Consider the following 20,405-nt stretch of genomic DNA (forward strand, 5'->3'; position numbering starts at 1 on the left):
AGCAGTCAGAAGTGGTTGCCCCTGTTGGAGCTGGCAAGTAAACTCAGTAAGGCCTCGACCACCACATTCTGGCACCTGGCACCACACCTGAGCACAGCAAGCACTTGACCAGCGTTCAGTGAAGAGTGCGTTGACTGGGAGCACAGGAGGCTGCTGCCTTCCCTCCCTTCCCAGAACAAGGAGATGTGACAGCAGTGGCAGTGCATCAGGGGAGCCAGAGTTACTGGGCGCCCAGAGCTATGCTGCCAGTTAGTGGCACATAGTGATTCAGTCTTCACAATAGCCCACGAGGTAGGTTTTTACCAGCCTCACTTTTTCTCTGATTGATTTTGTTTTTGTTTTGTTTTAAAATTGAATTATAGTTGATTTGGGCTTCCCTCGTGGCTCAGACGGTAAAGAATCTGCCTGTAATACAAGAGACCCGGGTTTGATCCTTGGGTCAGGAAGATCCCCTGGAGAAGGGAATGGCTACCCACTCCAGTATTCTTGCCTGGAGAATTCCGTGGGCAGAGAAGCCTGGCAGTCTACAGTCCATGGGGTCACAGAGTCAGACACAACAGAGTGACTAACACTTTCACTTTTTTGCTATGGTTGATTTACAAAGTTGTGTCATTTCAGGTTACTGCAAGGTGATTCAGCCACACATGCACACACAGACATGTGTGTGTGTGTATATTTTTTTTTTCTTTTTCAGATTCTTTTCCTTTATGCGTTCGTGTGATGTTTAGTCACTAAGTTGTATCTGACTCTTTTGTGACCCCATGGACTGTAACCTGCCAGGCTCCTCTGTCCATGGGATTTCCCAGGGAAGAATACTGGAGTGGGTTGCCATATCCTTCTCCAGGGGATCTTCCTGACCCGGGGATGGAACCTGCATCTCCTGCATTGGCAGGCAGATTCTTTACTCCTGAGCGGCCAGGGAAGCCTCTTTTCCCTTAGAGTTTATTACAAAATACTGAATATAGTTCCCTGTGCTATACAATAGGTCCTTGTTAGTTGTGTTTTATATACAGTAGTGTGTATATGTTAATCCCAAGCTCCTTATTTATTCCCATGCCTCCCATTTGGGGGCAGCTTGTAAGGACAATGGAACTAAGATTCTATGAAGGAGAAATATCCTTAGTCTTCTGTTGTCTGGGGCTCTGGAACCCCAAGCCAGACCTACTCAGACTTTGTCTCTTTTGGCTCATCCTCTGTGTGTGCTTCAAGCCCTGACGGGCCAGAGCTCTGAAGAATGACAGCCAGCTGTTTGGTCAAGTTTGCCATGTCTGACTTTGCATACCTCCTGTTCACTGCTGCCGGGCTCACCAGAGTTGGCTCTGTCTTCAGTGAGGAGAGTTCATGGTTCATAAGGCAGGCACCTGGGAAAGCCAGCAGTGGTAGGTAGAGTAGCCCACTGGCCCTGGGGTGGAACCTGCCTTAAACCTGGCTGAGAAGGACAGGTGTGGGGAGACCAGCTGCTGGGTAGGCACATGATCACAATGGTGCCCTCCTTGTAAGTCAGATAGTTCTTTCGATGTCTCGACTTCCAGCTGCTACCTCTCTTGAGGAGAATCCCCTTCATCCATCTCTTTGTCCTGATATCCTTTGCTGATTACCTGCTGGTGCGGCCTTTTGCTGAGGGGTGCAGTGAGAGGGCTGGACGAGTCTCCAGTGATCAGTCACATGTGCCGGCATAACATACAGAAGAGTTGGCTGTGGGGGCGCCAGGTGCTGGGAGCCAGCCCTGAGCAAGCAAACGTTTGCTTGACAACATACGCGATTGCTCATTTAGCCTCGAGTTCAGACTTGTAGTCTCTTTCCTGCTCATCTCTCAGGCCTGTCAGACCTGTCCTCCACTACACCATGCTGCACATAGCACGCCCTGCCCCAGACCCGCCCGCCCCACTCCCTGCGTTTATATGGGAAGCTTGACCTCCTCTGCCTGACTTCCAGGGCTTGCCCAAACTAGCTCACCCTGTGAAGCTGACCACCTGAGTCCTCACTGATTCCAAACCTGGTTGAACATAGGCTCCATCTGAGAAGTTTTTATTTCTTCTTACCTATTAGGGAAAATGTTCAAACATATGAAAAAATAGAGAGAAGAGTATATTGAACCCCTTTGTACCCATTGCTTAGCTTCAACAGTTATCAACTAATGCCCTTATTTCATTTATACCTTACCATCCACTTTTGAAGAATATTTTAAAGCAATCAGACATTTATTTCACCCATATTTAAGGTTGCATCTCTAAAAGATAGGTGTGTTAGTCGCTCAGTCATGTCTGACTCTTTGTGACCCCATGGACTCTAGCCCACTAGGCTCTTCTGTCCATGAGATTCTCCAGGCAAGAAAACTGGAGTGGTTGCCAGTTTCTTCTTCAATGGAACTTCCTGAGGGGCTCTTTTTAGAAGTCGGATCCTGGCAAAGGATCTGAATAGACATTTTCCTGAAGAAGACATATAGATGGCCAGAGGTATATGAAAATGTGCTGAGCGTCACTAACCTTCGGGGAAATGCAAATCAAAACCACAATGACTTGTCACCTCACACCTGTTAGGATGGCTATTATCAAAAAAAGGAAATAAGTGTTGGAGAGGACCTGAAGAGAAGGGAACCCTTGAACACTGTTGGTGGGAATTAAATTGGTGCAATCACTATGGAAAATATTTTGAAGGTTCCTCAAAAAAATTAAAAATAAGACTATCAGATGATCTAGCAATTCCACTTCTGGGAATTTGCCCAAAGGTAACAAAAACACTAACTCAAGATATATGCACCCCCATGTTCACTGAAACATTATTTACAATAACCAAATATGGAAGCCACCTAAGTGTCCATCGTGGATGAGTGGATGAAGAAGTGGAATGGGGGTTCAGGATGGGGAACACATGTACACCCATGGCTGATTCATGTGAATGTATGGCAAAAACCACCACAATATTATAATTAGCCTCCAATTAAAAGAAATTTAAAAAGTAGCTAAAAAAAAAAAAAAAGGATGTGGTATATACATCCAATGTGCTGATGAGGCAGGTGAGCCTGAGATACAGGCCCAAACCCTGTACTCTTTATTCCCTCCTAATATTTCCCTGCCCCAACTCTCCAGGACCAACTGTCCCCTTAACTGCTGAGAGAGGCATTCCACCAGTAACATCCAGCAACTCACTGCCATGGCACACAGCAGTGAGAGTGGTCTTTCTAGCACCTGCATCAGATCACTTCACTCCCCTGCTCAAATCCTTTCCGCAACTTCCCATCACACTTAAGAGCCACACTCTTCAGTATGGCTGATGAGGCCTACTATGATCTGGCCTGTTTCTACTTCTCCAACCACATCTTTCATTCTCTTTCCTCCCTGGTCACACTGGCCCTTCTGCCGGTCCTAGTACAGGCCAGCCTCACTCCTGCCTCAAGGTCTTTGTGCTTGCCATGTCCTCCTTCAGAAATTCTCTTCCCAGCTCCTCACAGGATTCTTTCACTCGCATCCCCACTGAAATGTCAGCTCCTCAAAGAAGCCTTCCCTGACTACCTAGTATAACATAGCAACCCCTCATCACTCTACCCCATTATCCTGTTCTACTTTTCATATAGCAATTATAATTACTTGAAATTATTGTTTGTGTCTTCTTTTAGGTTATGGGTGCCATGAGAAGAGGGGTTCGATCATCTCATTCACTGAAACATCTCAAGCAACCAGCACAGAGGGTGGTATGTAACGGGTACATGTGTACTTGCTAAGTTGCTTCAGTCATGTCCGACTCTTTGCAGTCCAGTGGACTATAGCTCACCAGGCTCCTCTGTCTCCAGGCAGGAATACCGGAGTGGGTTGCCATGCCCTCCTCCAGGGGATCTTCAAAACAAAAGGGGTCGAAACTGCATTTCTTAGGTCTCCTGCATTGGCAGACAGGTTCTTTATCACTAGCACCACCTGGGTACTCAGTAAATATTTGTTGAATAAATGGATCGACAGATGGAATGATATCTTCCCAGTCCTTCCTCTTTTCTCCTTACACACACACACACACACACACACACACACACACTCACCCAGGGAAGTATTTATCAGGCTCTACATTTCTTAAAGAACCTGCCTACATCCTGCCCCAATTTACACAGGTGTCTTTGCAGGAGTCACATAGGTAGAAACTACCCCCAAGGGTCTTTTTAGAGGCAGAAGTTCTCAAAGGACCAGGAACCCCATGTGGGAATATACTTACAGGAAACAGGGAGGTTTGGGACCTGGCCTTAGATAACTTGGATTTCAAGTCAGACACTGTTACAGAAAAACATTTTATTGAGCAGTAAGGGACCCCGTTAGGGCTAGAAAAGGCTGGGAATAAAGGAGCATGTGAGCCTCGGGGAGGGGTTGCTGCCACTTGACTCTCCATCATGTTCTTGCTCCAGGGAGCAGGTCTTCCTGGGTCTCTTTATCCTGCCTCCTGATTCAAGGCAGGAGGCTTTTTGGGAAGTCACACATTGCTTCTTTCAGTTTCGAAAAGCCCAGCTCCCCTTGGTGTGTGGTGGTGGCAGCTGGCAAATGGCTCAGGCAGGAGCCTGTGTGGTAGACAGGGCCCCTGCGAAGGCCACTCTGCACTTCTCTCTGCTCCTGGGTCCTCATTGGCTCACAGTGTGAAGATTGTTCTTTATTCTGCTCACAAAGGGGCTCCTGAGAATTGAGCAGAGGAACATCAGGTTTTCCTCCAGGCCAGCTTCAGTCCTGGGATGTTCAGAGCAGACTCTCAACCCTGTTTCTGAGGTTCCTTGCTCATGGCCATTTAGTGTGGAAGGAAGCTCCTGGTTGAGGAAGGAAGGCTCAGACAGAATGGCGCAGGTTCTAATCTATGACAGTGGGGGGTCACTGCAGGAAGCAGCATTTGCTGCCCTTAGGCAGTTAAATCATTGCCCTCTCTTCAGAGTGTGGCTCAGCCAGCAGGCTTCTGTGGGGTCAGCCTCCTGCCACCATGCTGCAGTCACTGAATTTTGGGGCTGGAGCAACTGAGGTCTTTATCCTATTCCGTCAGAGCTCGCTGTCTCTTGGGAGTGCGGCTGAGGACTGGCTTCTCTGCTTCCACCTTGGCTGGGGTGGCCACGGGAGCATCCCCGTAGGCTCAGTAGCCACCGACCAGGCAGTGTGTCTCCCCAGGCCAGCCTACCTGTGCTTTTCCATGCCCTCGGTAGAGGACATGGCAGTGACCAGGTGTAGGAGGGGAAGTGGGAGCCAGAGCTGCTGCAAAGAAAACAATTGATCAGTCGCTTCTGCTGTACAGTCTCCTGCCGGAATTTCCCCCTCTCACCTCTCTCCCAGTTTCTGGCTGAAGCCCTTTAGTCTGCTTGACATCCAAAACACAGCCTCTGCCCATCACCCCATGAGTCCCTAGAAAAGGGACTGCTGCTGCTGCTGCTAAGTCGCTTCAGTCGTGTCCGACTCTGTGCTTCAGCCCACCAGGCTCCCCCGTTCCTGGGATTCTCCAGGCAAGAACACTGGAGTGGGTTGCTATTTCCTTCTCCAATGCATGAAAGTGAAAAGTCAAAGTGAAGTCGCTCAGCCATGTCCAACTCTTAGCGATCTCATGGACTGCAGCCTACCAGGCTCCTCCATCCATGGGATTTTCCAGGCAAGAGTACTGGAGTGGGGTGCCGTTATTGGCTGCCAAAGCAATTCCTAGAGCCTGTGACTACAGCAGATGAGGAACTCTGTTCGCCATTTCCAGAGAAAACCTTAAAATAATTGCAATCAGGATCCCCTCCATCTCTCCCTTCCACACCAGAGAAAACATTCCTTAAGGTCTGTTTTTATTTTTTTATTTTTATTTTTATTTATTTATTTTTTAAAGGTGGTGGTGGTTTAGTTGCTAAATCGTGTCCAACTCTTGCGACTCCCATGGACTGTAGCCTGCCAGGCTACTCTGTCCGTGGGATTCTCCAGGCAAGAATACTGGAGTGGGTTGCCATTTCCTTCTCCATAAGGTCTGTTTTTAATGGAAATGCATTTCAAGTTTTGGGAAAAGGAGTCTAATTTGGTAAGAACCCCTCCCACCTTGGCAACCCCTCTTGGGCCCCATTTATATTGCCTGTTTCATCCACACTGAACTCTAGCCCTCTGATACTTTTATCTAGATTAGAAAATACTAAGGCAGAGTGACCAGGAGATTCAGAACCAGATTGTGGGTACCAAGTCTAGGCATCAGCCTCCTGGGACACCATCTCCTCAGCCCTCCAGTCTTATTAGCATTTCATCACTCCCCTGGGTTCTTCTGGTCTTTCCCTCAATACCACACCACTCTTTCCCCCAGTATGCACCAGCTCAGTCTGGAATGTGTCCGAGGGGACCCATGTAGATATCCCCATAACTGCATGAAGGTGCCTGGGCTTGAAGGTGAAGTTCAAGAGCAGCCCTCTTCCTTAAACTGCTCCATTTATCATTTGCCGACAAAAATGCATTTGCCTATTGCTAACAGGCCAATCAGGAAAGGATCTGAATGGAAGCGTCTTGTAGCCCAAAGAGTAAGGCTACATTTAAAGACCGGGACCTTCCTGCTCACTTGCCCAGGGATGACCTTTTGCTTATCCTCAGCAATGAGCACTGTGGGTCCCTGAAGGTGCCCCAGGGCACTCGTATTACTTACAGTTGGGAAAGTGCTGAGGTGTGTGTGGGAAAGCCCCAAAGGAACATGTGGTGGCCAGGTGAGGCTGTGTATACACAATGCCTCTTGTACAGATGTCCAGTCTCAGCCTACCTGCTGTGTTGCCCTTCCAGGGGACAGAGGACAAGTTAGAGTGAAGATTAGAAGATTCGATCAGACATTCTCTCTTACACAGCCAAAGACTGCTATCTGGTAGAGGATTGGTAGGGAAGTTTCTCCAAGAGCAGCACGTTTGCGCAGTTACCCTGCCATGGAAACTGTGATAAGGGCTGTAAGGTCATCACTACCCAGTGAGGTCATATAAGGAACCTGTGACTTGAGGGGGAGGCTGCAGGCTCTCAGGGTTTTTTGGAGGAGAGCAGAGTGAAGGCAGAGAGGCACCTTGCCTGGCCCCTCACATCTGGGCCTCCCCACGCGTGCCCTAGTCTAGTAGCCACCCCCTGGGGAGCATGCCTGTGGGCTGGCATAGCCCCTGGTGCCAAGGGAGGGCAAGAGAAACCCACATTCTGAGATTGGCCTGAGAGGCAAAATTGACCTAAGAGACACTAGGCTGTATGGTACTAACCCAAAGAGAGACAGAGATTTGTGTGGACTGGGGAATTGGGGAAGGCTGCTTGGCAGTGGGCCTGAAGGACAAGTGAGATATGGACCCATGGGGACGAGTGGGGAGTCATTCCAGTTTGAAAGAATAAAAGCAAAGACACACTCTTCTCGACCTTGTTCTGCCCCAAATATAAATTCATAGCCCTCTCACATTTTTACAACTGCCAAGACTTAAAAGAACAAGAGCTTAAGGGGCCTACCCAAGGCTACACAGGCAGTGGAGTGGTTCTGCTCAATGGTAGGTTCATATCAGGGTCTGGATTTACATCCGAAAGGAATGTGAGGACAAGCTCATCCCAATTTAAACTGACACCGAGAGATGTTAAAGGTGCAAAATGAGGGCCCTGATGACTTCACAAAGTGGGAGTGATGGACCCATTTTAATAGGAAATTCAAAACGAACTCATGACAAAATGACAATGTAAACATTACACTCCCCTCTCCCTTAAAAGCAAAAATCATTATAATCCCCCCTCTCTCCACCATGAAAGGATGAGATAACAGGCTAAGTAGCAACCCAGGTGAAAAACATGGTTAACACCGTGAAGAGGTGTTACTAAGACAGTTTGATCCGACTCAAAGAAGGAAAGAGACAGCTCTGCCCTTAGCCTGATCAGGTTCACAGGAAGGAACGTTTGGGGCAGCCTTTGGTAATGTGGCAATGTAAGATAACCTTCTTCAGGGGCTCCCTGTGGCTGACCTTAAAAAAGCAAAGATGGGACATTTGTTTACAGGGGCTGTTGCAGCGGGGGTGTGCCCAGGAGGTGGAGACGTCTTGGGCTATTGAGAGGTTGGGCCACTCTGGCTTCGAATCACAAAAACCTTCCTTCTCTCTACTAAATTGCTTGAATTGGAGGATGCACAATAGGACAGATGAAGTCAGGCCTAATTAGAACAGACTGCCTTTGGGAATGCTAGAAGGTAAAATGTGAAGGGAAATGCTCTGTAGGTTTGTCATGGCAGGTGGGCCAGAGTGAGACCACCGATTGTCCAAGGCTTCAGAGATTACTTGTCTGAGAGCATCCCTCTGGTGCGGTGGGGGTACCGATACCTTATTATAACTCGGCTGGGCACCTGGGGAAGGCAGAATACATGGTTTATTAACTTAAGAGGGTGGGAGACTCATCTGGGGATTCCACAAAACAACAAAGACTTGTATGTGGATTTTTGCACCAATCCTCAGAAAACTTACATAGCTCTGGAGTAGGGCTCAGGGATCTGTACTTTTAACAAGCTTCCTGGGCAGTTGCACCAAAGTGGTCCACGGATAGTGACTAAATTATTGTCTATTTGGGGTTGCTTTTGAGAGTCAAAGTGGGCAATATTAAAAATTGCAGCAGGCATAGATATAAACAAGGAATATTCAAGGCAAACAGAAATATATAGTTATTCTACATGTGAATCACATTTGAGAAAACTTAGCCTAGTGGTTAAAGAACACAACTCTTAGGACACAGATCAGATTCTGTCCTTATTTGTGTGATTTTGAGCAAGTTCTTTTATCTTTCTGACTCTGTTTCCTTATATGGGAAAAATGTACATTTAGCACAATATTCTCTTTTGGCAAAGGTTGCTCTGAGCCCATTTCTGTTCTCTGCAACTTAATCCTTTTCAGTGTGTGAGCAGTTTTAAGTTGTTTTCTTAAGTATTATCTCTTTCAACTGTCTAGGTTCTATAATGCTTATAGAACCTAGGAGATAGTGAGAGGATGCTATAAGCTTATTTTGCCAGTTTTATAAAAATGTTTAACCTCTCCTCTTCCTCTGCAACCAAGAGATGAGAAAGAACTCAGAGGCTGGAAATGCACACTAAGGAATACTTCTGTGTCAGTCTGCCTTTTATTCTTCTGCCACTACTTCCCAGAGAGATTTCACTAAGAGAGCCTAAGCTTGAAATGGCCATTGTTCATAAAGAAAATTTCTCTATTGCTAGTCATATCCCCTTTTCCTTCTCCTGAGGGCTTAATGGATTTTTAAAAAAAATTTGCCTGTGTAAGGTCTTAGCTGTGGCCACAGGGTGAGGCTGGGATTTAGCTGCCCTGTCCCACAGCGTGTGGGATTTTAGTTACCCCACCAGTTCAAACCCACATCTCTTGCATTAGGAAGCAGATTCTTAACCACTGGACCACCAGAGAAGTCCCCTTAATGGATGGTTTTTGGGGCAGGAAATAAAGTTGAAACAAAAACATCAACTGAAGGAGCCTTTGTCCTAGGTGTAGTAGTTTGGAGTGTGAATTTTCTCAGAATCCAGTGAATTGTGCCCCAGGTGGAAACTACAGAAACATCACTTATTGTTAGAAATCATGACATGATACAAAGCCAAAATCGACTTTATTCTTCCTGTGAAAGACTACAGAGAGCCAAGTTCAGTAGTCCACCCTCCAGTGTTGACCAGCAGCTGGGGCCTTTAGAAGGTGACTAAGCAGCCCAGCGCATCCTGCTGACGAGTGCGCTCACCCACCCAGCACACAGGGAAAGATCCCAGTTATGGCATCATATTTAAGCCTGCTGCAGTAAGGTTTCCTGGTGCAAAGGCTCACTTACTGAGGATCCTAGACCTGGAAGACTTCTCCTCCTGCGAGCTGCCAGCTCAATCTTCTGAACTAGGCTCACATCCCAGGGATGGGTCACAAAGCTGATGACTGTTCCTGGCACCTCACTCCCCACACGGCCCACCCTCCCTGCTCTGTGGATGTAATCCTGCAGGGTGAGAGGGAAATCATAATTGATGACGAGTTCCACCTGGGTGCTGTCCAGGCCCCGAGAGGCGATGTCTGTGCAGAGAAGTATGTCTCGGGAACCTTTCTGGAAGGACTGGAAGATACCTGCCCTCATGGAGGCTGGCATTTGTCCCTGCAGTCTTAAGTGTTGGATTTTGTGGTCATCCAGAATATATCCCAGCCAGTTCACAGTGCTGGAGCTGTTACAGAACACGAGAACAGTTCCTGTGGAGCCAGTCCTGTGTGCTCTGTCATGCTGCTTGAGGATCTGCACTAACTCAGTTACCTTCTCTGCTCCTTTCAGCCTCATGAACGTCTGTTTGACATGAGGCATGATGCAGTGGAGCTTGGAACTGGTAATGGTGGTTAGAGAGTCTAAGCTGGCAACTTTACTCAGCAGCTGGCCTACACCTTCGGGAAATGTGGCCCCCACCAGCACTAACTGAGCTTTGGGATTGAAAGGGTCTTTTAAGTCAGCGGGGCCTTCTGCTATGTGACTCTTCTCCAAGATGTAATCCACCAGTTCCAGGAAACTTTCATCCAACAATGTATCTACCTCATCCAACACCAAGAAAGAGAGCTGCGTCAGGCTGATCAGTTGACCTTTCAGGGCCTTCCACAGAGCCCCTGGAGTGGCCACCAGTACTTCTGCTGGAGGATGTTTGGACAGTTGCAGCCTGACCCTACTCATGCCATGGCCTCCCCCTAACTCCTGCACCCGGAGGCCTAAGGAGCTGCCCAAGGGCTGGGCCACGGCCCGCACCTGTTCAGCTAATTCTCGAGAAGGCACAAGGACCAGGCCTCGAGGAGCAGGGATACGACTGGTGTACAGGCTTGGCTGGCCCAAGAGCCGTTGAAGCAGAGGTAGCATGTAGCCGAGAGTCTTGCCACTGCCGGTTTCCGCGGCGCAGAGGATGTGGCGGCCGCGAAGTAATGGGGGAATGGTACTCGACTGCACGGTTGTGGGCCGAACGACTTCGGGAGCAGCTTCTTGGAGTGCGCTCAGCACACGGGGCTCCAGACCCAGATCGGCGAAGCTGCCCTTGGACGAGAGGTTCCGCAGCGCTGGGGCCTCATGCTGAGCGCGCTCAATGGAGAAATAGTCCTGGCGAGCGCGCCGATGCTTCCAGCCTCGCGAAACGAGTGGCGCAGCCTCCCAACGGCCCAGAGTTTGGCGTGCGGGCTGGTTCAACTCCGGCCGCCGCGCCGAGATCAGCAGCGGGCCAGGTCGCACCAACACCGGCCGCAGGGGACTCCGCTGCCCGCTCTGCCGCTGTTCCTGCCGCCTCTGTAGACCCCGCGGGATGCGCACCACGGGCAGGGGCTCGTCGGGACCGCGGCCTGTCAGGTCCCGTTGAGGCGCCAGAAGCAACCGAGTCGCGAGCGACAACAGCCGTAGCTGCCGTGCTAGAGCCATAGTCCCCTTGGTGCGGAAAAGGCGCACAACAGTGACGTCATGCGCGCGCCAAGGCCTCCCGGACGGTGGCCGGCGCGGCTCAGTAAGACTTAAGGAATTGGAGAACTGTGTGGAAGGAGGGAGGATCTGTAGAGTTCAGCAGCGGCGAGGTCTGTAGGTCCAAACCGGATGGTGACGTCCAGGCCCCGGCCAACCTTGGGGAAGGGTGCACGATGAAGGCAGGACCGGGGTCCGGCGACAGGCGGCGATGGGGCCCTGGCATTAGGAATCAGGAGGGCTGAGGGCTTCTGGCGATCCGATGTCGGATCCCTACAATTCTCCTTTGTCGCCCTCACAGCTCCTGTGATGGCATGTCCAGTTCTGATCGCCCCGTTTAAACTGTGAGGGTGCGGCGGTGTTTTCACAGATGTGCTCCCCTTGTAAGGTCTTCTAATATAAATATTTATTGAGAATCTGAGTGAATGGTCAGGCCTGGGGGCCGAGACCAGGAGTAGATCTGGGCTCAGCGTTCCCCCACCGCCCAGAGAGCTGAGGACCCAGAGGGCGAGCCGATGGACTTAAGCATATCATCTCTTCACTCAAGAGAACTCATCTCTTCGGACCTTTTCCGCTTGCTTTTCAGCTGAGGTTCATTCTTCCTTCTCTTGTCACTCTTTCCAACTTCTCATCCTGAAGCTCGCCTAGCTCCACCGGCTTTCAGGTTAGATACCTAAATTACTTGAATAGTAGTGAGGAGGGTCCTGCTACAGGTATATGACTTGTCTCACAAAGCCATGGTCAGGCAGAATATTTTACCTAAATTCAGTTCAGGTTGCGAAAAAAACCTTACACTATTGGTACTTCCTGAACGGATCCAGAAAATGGGCATCAGATCATTTTTGTAATCTCTAGTGCCTGGGGTAGGAGATAAGGTAAATGTGGGTTAACTACTTGGAAGAGTCTTAACATTTGAAGAAAGAGATTTTTGGGTTTTTTTGGCCACTGCTGCACAGCCTGTGCTGCTGCCTGCTGTGCAAGTATGGAATCTTAACCACTGGACCACCAGGAAGTCCCTGGAGAAAAGTTTTACTTTCATTAGATGCTGTTATAAAGATAAATACTACTATATTTCAAATAGTATTTTGATACACGATAGGCTTTTCTGGAGAGTTACCTGTTAAACTAGAGGAAGAGAGAGTTTTGAGTAATGACAGGTAGACAGAGTCACTGGATAGAGTGGTGGCTCTTGAGTGAGAGTGATTTTTGCCCCCACCCTTCCCCCAGGACATTTGACAATGGCTGGAGACATCTTTATTTGTCACATCTGGGGAAATGCTACAGCTTCTAGTGGGTAAAGACCAGGATATTACTAAATATTGCACAATGCACAGGACAGCCACCCCCCACCCCCCAGCCCCGCCAAAAAAAACAATGATCTGGCCCAAAATATCAACAGTGTGCTGTTGAGAACCTTGGATAGAGGATGGGGACTGAAGAGAGGCTGAGGTTGCCGCATGTATTCTCACTTCAAGGAGCTACATTTGCCAGGTTCTCGGTGGCCCAGCCCCTTCCCCAGAATCTGTAGTGGGCATATTAACGTCATTGCTTGTCATGCCCTTGGGATCAAGAAACCTTGGGGGGCCCCTGAAAGCCATAAGCACAGAAAGGGGTGATTTAAGGAGGGTGGTGCAGGAGAAGAGAACTTCAGGAAGAATAAAATTGTCCTCATGTGTTTGGGGACTGTGTCAGATGGAAAAGAGATGAGGTGTGCCATGGGATGAACCATTCCAGAAGGCAGACTGGGACTGATGATGGAGTCAGATTCTGAATTTGACATAAAGACTACTGTAGCAACCAGAAATGCCCAGATCTGTCTGGAGAGTGCTGGATTTTCTGTCACTGAAAATTTCATGTACAGGTCAATGCCCACTGAGTGGTGATATGATAGAGGGGAGTTGATACAAAGAATATGCTATGATATTGTGATTCTACACTACTTTTATGATTCTTTCCCAGAACTCAGACCTCCTTGTTCCTTAGCTGAAGGGCTCCTTGGATGTCTGATTTGTCAGGTTTCATCCATTTACCTGTGCTACTCTTTTTTCAGATACAAAACAAAGAATTGTTTTGCACCGAGGCAGAACAGATACATTGAAAGAATTATCAGAAAAGAATAATACATAGGTATGTATTTGCATTTGACTTTCATCCAAATATTTGGGACAGGGTAACTGGTTAGTGGCTGCTTTCTCATGCTTGAGCCCTTACAATGTGATTACCTCAAAATGTCATAGGGATTAGAGCCTGTCTGAGCCTGTCTGTCTCTTCTCATAGCCCCTAGTTTCTTACTCTGATTTCTTTCTTTTTTTTTTTTGGCTACCCTGCATGGCATGCTGGATCTTAGTTCCCTGACTGGGAATCAAACCAGTGCCCTGTGCAGTTGGAAGCATGGAGTCTTAACCACTGGACCACCAGGGAAGTCCCTTTCTTATCATTTCTTTAGATATTCTGTAAATCTCCTCTTTCCCTCTTGCTCACAGCAGACATTGAGTAACCTCTAGTTGTTATTGAGATGGATATTTTACAAGATGTTTTACAAAGCACTTTATCAGTTCAGTTCAGTCACTCAATTGTGTCTGACTTTTTGCGACCCCATGGACTGCGGCACACCAGACTTCCCTGTCCATCACCAACTCCCGAAGCTTACTCAAACTCATGTCCGTTGAGTTGGTGATGCCATGCAACCATTTCATCCTCTTCTCCTCTTGCCTTCAATCTTTCCCAGCGTCAGGGTCTTTTCCAGTGAGTCAGTTCTTTGCATCAGGTGGCCAAAGTATTGGAGTTTCAGCTTCAGCATCAGTCCTTCCAATGAATATTCAGGACTGATTTCCTTTAGGATGGACTGGTTGAATCTCCTTGCAGTCCAAGGGACTCTTAAGAGTCTTCTAGAAATAAGAAAGGTTTACTTATTGTGGAAAAAATGCAAGCTCCTGCGAGTGGTAGCCTCATTAGGTAATGTTTTTCTCAGAGCTGCCATGGAAACTTATGTTGCCTAGTTACTCCCTAAATTTTAAAAGGAATTTTTCCTTGAGTCTCAGGTGATAGTGGTATATTCATTCATTTATTCAAGCAGTAAATATTTTCTGAGCACCATGTATGTGCCAGGTACTTTTCATGTGAACCAAACAGGCAAAATTCCTGCCCTTCTGAGCTTCATATTCTGATTTAATTGACTTGAGGGCAGGCCTGGACATTGGTATTTTTTTTAACTTTTTATTTTATATTGGGGTATAGCCATTTAACAATGTTATAATAGTTTCAGATGAACAATAAAGGGACTCAGCCATATATATACATGTATCCATTCTCTCCGAAACTCCCTTCCCATCCAGGCTGCCACATAACATCGAGCAGAGTTCCCTGTGCTATACGGTAGGTCCTTGTTGGTTATCCTTTTTAAAGATTTCAGGGTTTTTTTTTTGCTTGTTTTACTCCTGTTAACTTTACCTTCAAAGTATATTTAGAACATGACCACTTCTCACCACCTCTACAACTCTCTCCCCATCCTGAGCCACCATCATCTCTCATGTCAGTGACTGAAGAGTCTAATTGGTCTCTCTGGGTCTACCATGGCTTTTCATGCAGCAATCACTGTGATCATGGAGAAATATGATCAGTAATGCCACTCCTCTCCTTGAAACCCTTGCTGGCTCATATCGTGAAGAGCTAACAAAGCCCACAGAGCATCCTACAAGGCCATTTGGGATCTCACCATTGTGTCCTATCTGCTTAGGACATCCATCCTGTATCTGACGTCCATTACTCTTCTTCTTTCTGTGCTCGACTATGTCGGCCTTTGTACTAGTCTACTAACACATCAGACTTGCTCCTGCCCCAGGGCCTTTGCACCAACTGTTTCCTCTGCTGTGCACTCTTCATTCCCCACCAGCATGAAAGCTCTAGCAGAACAGGAATCTTTGTTTTCTTCTCTAATGTATCCACAAAGACTAGGACAATGACTGGCACACACCACACACTTAATAAATATTTGTTGGATGTGTGAACGAGCTTGCATTGTTTTTATGATCAGAGAAAAGGAAAACAAAGTACTACCTGTTGGGAGGAAAAGGAAAGCCTGCTCTGGATAACAGAAGAGATTTTTCTCCATTTGAATGTCTGACTCTTCTTTCTTCAGGAATGACTGTGAACAACCTCTCTCTGTGCTACCACAACAAACTCATATTAGCCCCTATGGTTCGGGTGGGGACTCTCCCAATGCGGCTTCTGGCCCTGGACTATGGAGCGGACATTGTGTACTGTGAGGTAAGGGGCTCCTAATCCTCCCAGACAGAGAGCTTTTCCACAAGTGCAGCCTCCTCACCTGTGGGTGCCTGTGTTCAGAAGCTAGAGGAGGCAGAATGGGCCCTCCCTTCACAGGTGCTCACTGAAAGCATCACAAGACAAAAACATAGGAGTTTTGTGAGCCCTGCCAAGGATCAGGAACCTGGGCTGCATGGAGGCATTGTGGGACACCTAGGCCAGGTGGATAGATGAGCATCGTGTCAGGTCACTGCTGTGGCTCCTGTAGGAGTTAATACACATTCATTTTGTGAATGAGGAAGCTCAGTTTCAGAGTGAGAAGGAAAAGGACCAGATTCAGGCTAGAGAAACTGGATGGGGTTGGTTTGGTAAGCCATAGAATTTTCTGATAGCAATAGCTAGTAGGCCAGTTACTGGCCTGTTGCTTTGAAGATTATTATTAATAGGACTTCAGACTCAGGTTTAGAAAACATCTTCTAGGAAAACCAGTTAAAGGAGTAGCTGATATTGGATAGGGACTGTGAGCAGTGGTTCTCAGTTGGGTAGGTAAGCTTCCCCCGCAACCCTTAATCCTGCTATGCCTCTCTAGTGGGGGTAAGAGGTTAAAGAAACTACCCAAGTGCTTCTGACATTTCCATCTTGAAGAGCCATCTGTGGAGGGAGAACTGTGGCTATAAGAGGGCTACACAAGGAATCCTTGTGCTGATGGATCTATTCTGTGTCAATATCCCGGTTGCAATATTGTTACTAAGCTTTGCAAGACGTTACCATAGGGAGAAATTGGGCAGTGGGTACACAGGATCTCACATTCAGGTTCAATTGCATGTGAACCTCCAATTATCTCAAAATAAAAAGTTTTATTAAAAAGAAGGGTGTAGAAAGAAGAGAGGGTCTGGGACTTCCATGGAGGTCCAGTGGCTAAGACTCTGTGCTCCCAATGCAGGGGACCCAGGTTCAATTCCTGGTCAGGGAACTAGATCCCACATGCTGCATCTAAGAAGCCTGCATGCTGCAACTAAGACCCAGCGAATCCAAAATAAATAAGTAAAATAAATATTTTTAAAAAAGGAAAAGAAGAGAGGGCTTAAGAGTGAATTTGGGAAGAATAGGCCCTTTATCCAGACCTAGCTCCTGTGGAGCAGAGTCAGACAGGCAGGCATGCAGGCCAGCTGGCCCCTGCTTGTGGTGAGCAGATCGATCTCTGGGAACTGAGCCCTGAGTACTGGGAGAGGCACAGCATGGTGCCTGGTGCCCCCTGGTGGATCCCGAGTTGCTCTGCAGGTCAGCCTTGTGATGCTCTCTCTGTGTTCACATGAGGTGACCGACCTATCTGTAAGGTTAGTCAAATCACTTCATCCACCTCTCAGGACCTAGTGTGGGACTTCGGGTAGTCCATGTGTACAGGCTCCTCTGCAGCTGTAAGTGAAGAAAGGATGAACCAGCTCAGCAAAGGTTAAGGTTATTCCCCACCAAAGTCTGCCCTATTGACGGAGTTTTCTAGGAGTTAATCAGATGTCACATACTTATTCCTATTATTATAAAAATATTATTGTAACATTGTAAAAATGTTATTACAATGGATGGATGGACCTAGAGATTGTCCTACTGAGTGAAGTAAGAGAGAAAGACAAATATCATGTGTTACCACTTGTATGTGAAATCTAAAAAAATGGTACAAATTAACCTATTTACAATACAGAAAGGGTCACAGATGTAGAAAAGAAACTTATGGTTACCAAGAGGGCAAAGAGAGGGGGATACATTGGGAGAGTGGGATTGACATATACACACTCAGTTCAGTTCAGTTCAGTCGCTCAGTCGTGTCCGACTCTTTGTGACCCCATGAATCACGGCATGCCAGGCCTCCCTGTCCATCACCAACTCCCGAAGTTCACTCAGACTCACGTCCATCGAGTCAGTGATGCCATCCAGCCATCTTATCCTCTGTTGTGCCCTTCTCCTCCTGCCCCCATTCCCTCCCAGCATCAGAGTCTTTTCCAGTGAGTCAACTCTTCGCATGAGGTGGCCAAAGTACTGGAGTTTCAGCTTTACTACTATATATAAAATAGGTTACCTATATAATAAGAACCTACTATATAGAATAGAAACTCTGCTCAATACTCTGTAATGACCTATATGGGAAAGGAATGTAAAAAACTGGATATGTGTATATGTGTAACTGATTCACTGTGCTCTTCACCTGAAACTAACACAACATTGTAAATCACCTACACGCCAATAAAAATGAAATAAATAAACAAACCAAAATAAAATGGGACTCTAGTGGCCCAGATGTGAGAGGACACCTGCCTTTAATAAGCAAGATGAAGGGAGAAGACAGTGGCCTTTAGAGACCTTGATTACCAAAATGAGTACTTAAATTTTTTTTTATGGTAAAAAACACATAAGATTTACCATCTTAACTGTTTTTAAGTGTACAGTTCAGTAGTTGTGAAACAGATTTCCAGAACCTTTTCATCTTGCAAAACTGAAACTCTATACCCATTAAACAACTCCCCTTTCCCCCATTCCCCATAGCCCCTTCACCATTCTACTTTCTGTTTCTATGAATCTGAATACTTTAGATACCTCATGTAAGTGGAAATATGCGATATTTGTCTTTTTGTGACTGGCTTATTGTGGCTCAGCTGGTAAAGAATCTTCCTGCAATGTGGAAGACCTGGGTTCAATCCCTGGGTTGGGAAGATGCCCTGGAGAAGGGAAAGGCTACCCACCCACTCCAGTATTCTGGCCTGGAGAATTCCATGGACTGTATAGTCCATGAGGTCACAAAGAGTTGGACACAACTGAGCGACTTTCACTTATTTTATGAACCTCAAGGTTCATCCGTGTTGTACTATGTGACAGGTTTTCCTTCCATTTTTAGGCTGAATAATATTCCATGGTATATGCACTGCATTTTGCTTATCTGTTCATTTATCTGTCGATGGACATTTGGGTCGCTTTTGTTTCTTGGCTGTTTTGAATAGTGCTGCTGTGAATGTAGGTGTGCAGATCCCTCTTCGAGATCCTGCTTTCAGTTCTTTGGGATGTATATACCCAGAAATAGGATTTGCTAGATCATGTGGTAGTTTTTTCATTTTTTGAGGCATCTCTGTACTGTTTTCTCTGTCTTTTGGACTATTTTACAGTCCCACCAGCAGTGTACAGTTTTTGAAATCTTTCCTAACACTTATTATTTTCTCTTCTTTTTTAATATTACCCATGCTAATGGGTGTGAAGTGATAGCTTGTTGTGCTTTTGATTTGCATTTCTCTGATGATGAATGATATTGAGCATGTTTTTGTATGCTTCATGGCCATTGGTATATCATCTTTGAATAAATTTCTATTCAAATCTTCTGCCCAGAATGGGTAATTTTTTAAAACTTACAAGGAAATTATTTATGGAAAAAATTGCAGGAATGGACAAAGAACATCCATATACCATTTACCCAGATTGACCTACTGTTAACATTTTGCTTGATTTGTTTTATAATTTGTTCTCTCTCTCTAATATATGTATTTTCTCCATAACTGTTTGAAAGTTTCATATAGTATGATGTATTACTTCTCAAATACTTCATGATATTTTCTAATAATAAAGTCATTCTTTTTTTAAGATTTTTTTTTTGGGGTGCGGCCATTTTTAAAGTCTTTATTGAATCTGTTACAATACTGCTTCTGTTTTCTATGGGTTTTTTTGTTTGTTTGTTTCTGGCCCTGAGGCATGTGGGGTCTTAATTCCCCTGATTAAACCTGTACCCTGTTCATTGGAAGGTGAAGTCTTAACCACTGGATTGCCAGGGAAGTCTCTTTCTGTCTTTTTTTCTTTGCAATTGTTGCCATCCTAGTCGCTCTGAAATGGTATCTCACTGTGGGGTTTTTTGTTTGTTTGTTTTTAAAGATAGGTTCTATTTATTATTTTTTACCACACTAGGAATTGAACCCAGGCCCTCAGCATTGAGAACGCAGAGTCCTAACCTCTGGACTGCCAGGAAATTCTCCCCATTATGGACATTGTGGTTTTGATTTGCATTTCCTGTTAATGATATTGAGCATCTTTTGCTATGTTTATTTTCCATTTATATATCTTTTTTGGAGAAATATCTCTTCATATCTTATGCACATTTTAAAATTATTGTTTTTTTATTCTAGGAGTTATAAGAGTTCTTTATATACTCTGGATATTAGACCTTTAACAGATACATGATTTGCAAATATTTTCTCCCATTCTGTGGATTGTCTTTTCAGTTTATTTTTCATTTATTTATTTTTTTAAGACTTCATTTTAATTTTTTAAAATTTTATACAAGTATAATTGATTTACTTTATTGATAGTATCCTTTGATGCACAAAAAATTTTAATTTTAATGAAGTTCAATTTATCTAATACTTTCCTTTGTTGTTTGTGCTTTTGGTATCATCTCTAAGGGGCTTCCTTGGTGGCTCAGATGGTAAAGAATCTGCCTGAAATGCAGGAGAACAAGGTTTGATCCCTGGGTTGGAAAGATCCCTTAGAGAAGCAAATAGCTTGGAGAATTACATCAACAGAGGAGCCTGGCAGGGTGGAATGGAGGAGATGAAGGTAGCAGGCCGTAGTTGAGATACAGGAAAATAATATCTGACAAAAAAGGAAGAATAAGCCCATACATGATAAGGCACTTGAAAATTAAATGCTGTTCAAACATTTGGTAGCCATATGAATAAAATAATTTGCTTGCTGGAGAAGGAAATGGCA

General features: G+C 46.0%; 3 protein-coding genes across 15 annotated transcripts in view; 1 reads left to right on the plus strand and 2 right to left on the minus strand.

Annotated features, from left to right (window-relative positions):
- Nucleotides 1-4,764: 4,764 nt before the first annotated feature.
- Nucleotides 4,765-6,863, minus strand: DPEP2NB (DPEP2 neighbor). Its single transcript, XM_086351398.1, is given in 3 exon segments — nucleotides 4,765-5,210; nucleotides 6,721-6,769; nucleotides 6,771-6,863. Coding segments are annotated over 3 exon segments (372 nt in total). The 5' UTR covers nucleotides 6,789-6,863; the 3' UTR covers nucleotides 4,765-4,905.
- A 2,678-nt stretch (nucleotides 6,864-9,541) lies between these two features.
- DDX28 (DEAD-box helicase 28) lies at nucleotides 9,542-11,366 on the minus strand. Its single transcript, XM_086351385.1, has one exon. The coding sequence runs from the start codon at nucleotides 11,364-11,366 to the stop codon at nucleotides 9,729-9,731; it is 1,638 nt and encodes a 545-aa protein (XP_086207511.1). The 3' UTR covers nucleotides 9,542-9,728.
- Nucleotides 11,367-11,457: 91 nt separating this feature from the next.
- DUS2 (dihydrouridine synthase 2) overlaps nucleotides 11,458-20,405 on the plus strand; it is a 32,053-nt gene continuing 23,105 nt past the window's right edge. For 3 of the 13 annotated variants that reach the window (XR_015145636.1, XM_086351388.1, XM_086351394.1), the window contains exons 1-3: nucleotides 11,458-11,515; nucleotides 13,453-13,529; nucleotides 15,541-15,668. Coding sequence is in view for 7 of the 13 variants with exons in the window: in XM_086351388.1 (XP_086207514.1) it covers nucleotides 15,543-15,668 (126 nt within the window). In the remaining 6 variants the exon portion in view is untranslated. Of the gene's footprint in view, nucleotides 11,516-11,751; nucleotides 11,761-11,988; nucleotides 12,067-13,452; nucleotides 13,530-13,749; nucleotides 14,778-15,540; nucleotides 15,669-20,405 lie in introns of all 13 variants that reach the window. The other 10 variants (XM_086351391.1, XM_086351396.1, XM_086351386.1 and 7 more) reach the window with 8 other exon arrangements.

Source organism: Bos grunniens, chromosome 18 (genome assembly GCF_055505025.1).
Source record: "Bos grunniens cultivar Pamir isolate PY7600 chromosome 18, Bosgru_T2T1.0, whole genome shotgun sequence".
NCBI lineage: Eukaryota > Metazoa > Chordata > Mammalia > Artiodactyla > Bovidae > Bos > Bos grunniens.

Coding starts and splice junctions, on each gene's coding strand:
- DDX28 (XM_086351385.1), bottom strand. CDS start 11,366: ATGGCTCTAGCACGGCAGCTACGGCTGTTGTCGCTCGCGACTCGGTTG.